The 3,796-nt window shown below is 43.0% G+C and overlaps 1 protein-coding gene across 1 annotated transcript; it reads right to left on the bottom strand.

Annotated features, from left to right (window-relative positions):
• Positions 1 to 1,435: 1,435 nt before the first annotated feature.
• LOC104503888 (protein CXorf40A-like) lies at positions 1,436 to 3,618 on the bottom strand. The gene is made up of 2 exons (XM_010151250.1): positions 3,366 to 3,618; positions 1,436 to 1,678 (listed from the first exon to the last, which is right to left on the bottom strand). Exons 1-2 carry the CDS (start codon positions 3,616 to 3,618, stop codon positions 1,461 to 1,463), a joined length of 471 nt encoding a protein of 156 aa, XP_010149552.1. The 3' UTR covers positions 1,436 to 1,460.
• Positions 3,619 to 3,796: the final 178 nt, after the last annotated feature.

Raw genomic sequence — 3,796 nt, forward strand, 5'->3', positions numbered from 1 at the left:
AAATTTTAGAAGACATTTTCTGTATCATCAAAGCTTTGGTCCAAAATACCAAACACCAGCAGGATTTTTACCAGACAGGGATTTGCATGCACACTGCTGGAAAAGGAAGCCAGATGTTGAGCTTTGGTGGGAAACCACTTCCAAGGAGGAGAGTGGTCTGTTCACAGCAGGTCTGTGGGAGAACACACAGACCTCTGCAACGTAGGAAGGCCACACCTGCCAGGTGCCACACCGAGGCAGCTACCAGGGTCAGACATGGCTCTCCATCTGCGCGCACCGCTGCCCTGACCAATTCAGACCCTGTGGCAGCAGCAGGCAGGGAGAAGCACACTCCTCTGGCCCCCTCCCTTCTGGCACAGCATGGCAGCCCCCACCCAGCTGGCATCCAGGGTGGTGATGCTGCAGCTCCTGCTCCTTCACCACATCCTGCCACGTCGGCCAGCAGTCACTTTCCACCAGGGCTGGCACTGCCCACCTCTCACTGGCCTTGGACCCCAACCCAGGGCCTGCAAGGGACCTTCCACAGCTCTTTTAGGAGTTCACAGTCCAAGGCAATAGTCTCGTAAGTGATCCAATAACCATCTGAATACAAAACCTCTGCCAGTTTTCCTGTCCTCTTTATAACTCTGCAAGGCCTTGGGCCTTGCTCCACAAAGTCAAAAGGATTTTCACTGTAATGCAGGGTTTGAGTTATTTGTTATTCTTTAACCTTGTCTTGAATTCAGGATTAGATTTTCAAAGTTCACTAGTCTTTTTCATCTTAAATGAGTGAACTAATACTTGCTTAATTTAACTTTGTACAAGCACCTTTTAAATAAAAGCCTTTCTATAACAGTTGAGGAGTTCAGAGCTGTGACCTGCATACTGCTTCCCCTCATCATCTGTACATCTAATACACCTAATGAGGAGAATCTGGTCCTTTCTGGAAGCTTGATGTTACAGCACATAACACACAACACGTGCAGAAAACTCATCCACCAACCTTCTGCATCTGAGAACCCCTAGGACTGGCCTTCTCGCAGATGATTTATTTCTCAATGATCCCACAACTGTAAGGTTAGGAGTGGGCTGTGAGACAGATATCATTAATGATGGCAGCTTACTTTGAAGCACCATTCTGTGGTTCCCCTCATATAACTAGAGATGCACACATCATATAATATGGCTGTATTTACTCACATTTTAAATTGGCACATAATACATCAACCATGTATTTAAAAAAACCCCATATTTAGAGTTAATTATGTAGGAAAAATCTAGTAAACCATTACTAATTTCCAGTAATGGTCATCCCTGCTATATCTTGTTTATTTTGCCTCAAAAGAGCAGTTCTTCAAATGTATTTGTTATTTCAAACAGTTTTGGAAGGAAATCTTTAACAACTCATTGGTATCTAAGATACTGATTTCTGAATTGCAAGTTTGCATTTAGGCAGGAAGAATAATAATAAGGGGCAGCACCTATGCTTCTGCAGGTATCAGTTCTTCAGGGATGTCCACCTGCCACACACCTTTTCCCCCTCTGGCAGGAATTGGTTCCAGGAGCCATCTTGGATTTGAAAGAACAGTCAAGTATTTCTGCTCTAGATTACTGAGGACAGCCTTGTTTTCCAGCTCCAGAATCTTTTCAGGAGGCAGGTTTTCTGGGTAAAGTGATGTCTCTCCAATGTCAATTAATCCTGTGTCGCAAAAGTAAAATATAAAATTAGTTGGCTGTTTGATCCCCTAGAGAAAAGTTTCCCAAAAGTAAACCTCCTAGAGGACACACAAACCAGCTGATTTGTTACCAGAAGAACACACCGTGAAGCACACACACCTCAAACTAGTGTCAGGCACTGCAGAAGCCCCTGTGACAGAACTCAGGTCGGTGAACAGGTGCTGCACGCATTTATAATACTTACAACTCAGTGATACATGATTCTGTAAAAAGAAGCCTGCATCTAGTGAGATACTGCTGCTACCAAAACTGAGCTACGTTTGGCCTTAGAACAGCTTCATTAAAAATAAAACTATCTGCTCCTGACGGGACACTAACACTTCAAAATCATTAAACTACACGGAAACTCACGCTCTCTGGAACCCTTTTAATGGCCCAAAAGGGAATTTCTATATTGCTTAATGATTAAAATAAAGATCAAAGAAGTTTTGATACCTACTCCACAATTTAGCATGCAATTTATGTCAAGGTTGCAAATCTGCATATTACTTAGTACCTAACAATTTTCAGCACTGTAGAACCATAACAGTTTTTCAGCATATGTAATGGAAGTAAGCTGTTATGCAGGAATAGCTAAAAATATCCAAATGAGAATGAAAGATAGATGGTGTAACAAAAAATACCTACAAAAAGAGTCGAGTGCTGGATAGAACTTTCCAAGTATACAGTGCAATGTACACTGTATTTCAGCACAATATAAGCAAAGAAACACCACTCCATCCTCACCTTGCATTACAGAAACAAACCACTGCCCAAACAAAAAAAAGCAATGGAGCATTTGTAGAACTGAAGTAGTATTTATGTAATTATTGCAGCCTTCCGGTACCTGAAGGGGCTACAAGGAAGATGGAAGGGACTTTTTACAAGGGCCTCTAGTGACAGAACAAGAGGTAATGGGGTTAAATTGAAAGTGGGGAGGTTTAGATTAGGTATCAGGAAGAAATTCTTCCCAGAGAGAGTGGGGAGGCACTGGGACAGGTTGCCCAGAGAAGCTGTGGATGCCCCATCCCTGGAAGTGTCCAAGGCCAGGCTGGATGAGGCTTTGAACAACTTGGTCTAGAGGAAGGCTGGAACTAGATGGGCTTTAAGGTCCCTTCCAACCCAAACCATTCTGTGATTCTATGACCTGCAAAGCATTGCAATGTCATGACTTCACTTGACTACAGTACTGTAAAATGGCTTCAGCAAGAGTTCCTAAGCTCCAAATGCAGAAAGTGTAGAATGGACATTATTATGAAACAAAATAATATACAACCCACATTATACTATCTTACTGCGTGATGAGTTAGGACAAATCAATTCTCTTTCTTGTACAGACTTTAGAGTTGTAGCCTAAAGTTTTTAGTAGAGTGACTGACTGTGTTTTAAAAATTGTGACCTGACTAAAATTTTGTGTCTTAAAGGTCAAAGATACGTCACATTTCCAACACAAAGAAAAAGAGTAAGTTTTATTTACGACTTCTCCCACTGACCTCAGCTTATAGTGGTAAGGAAGCAAAGTAGCCCCCCAGTCACAGCTCAGGCACCACTCCTTAGTAAGCGTTAATGCAATGTTATCACGAGCGTAACTGTGTAACGCATACGTGTATTTGGCTGAATGCTTAACAGATTGAAAGCTTGCTTGGAAAACATAATCCAAGGTTGCTTACCTGCAATAACTCCTCTGCCAAATTTTTCTCCTTTATCCAGCAAATCTTGCACTTGTTTTGGTGTCATACCAAACCTACTCAGAAGAATTGCTCTCCATGCTTCATCTTCCCAGTCCTTAACAGCTATATGAATAGCAATGGTGCAGTTCTTGTAGTCGGCTAGCAAAGGATGCCAGCGAGTCTCTACTGTTTTGACTTTGTTTAAAACTAATCCTGCATAGGGCTGTCGGAAGGACAGGCAACCGAATTTCATCGTTGTCCTTGCATCTGAAACCGTTTGTCTCCTACGAACAAACACACCCCTGATATTAGTCTTCAGAAACGTGTCTGCGACCACGACAAACTAACGGATCTGCCTGAGCAGCTGCCCCGAAGGTCAGGATGCTGCGCTGAAGCGAGCCGCGCCATGCCTCCCCGGGGGGTGGGACTTC

The sequence above is a fragment of the Eurypyga helias genome, unplaced genomic scaffold (genome assembly GCF_000690775.1).
Source record: "Eurypyga helias isolate BGI_N326 unplaced genomic scaffold, ASM69077v1 scaffold49424, whole genome shotgun sequence".
Taxonomy (NCBI): domain Eukaryota; kingdom Metazoa; phylum Chordata; class Aves; order Eurypygiformes; family Eurypygidae; genus Eurypyga; species Eurypyga helias.

Excerpts from the sequence above, each read along its gene's own strand:
- LOC104503888 (XM_010151250.1), bottom strand. The coding sequence starts at position 3,618 with ATGAAATTCGGTTGCCTGTCCTTCCGACAGCCCTATGCAGGATTAGTT. Across the intron at positions 1,679-3,365 it reads TGGCAGAGGAGTTATTGCAG|GATTAATTGACATTGGAGAG; the intron begins GTAAGCAACCTT and ends TTTGCGACACAG.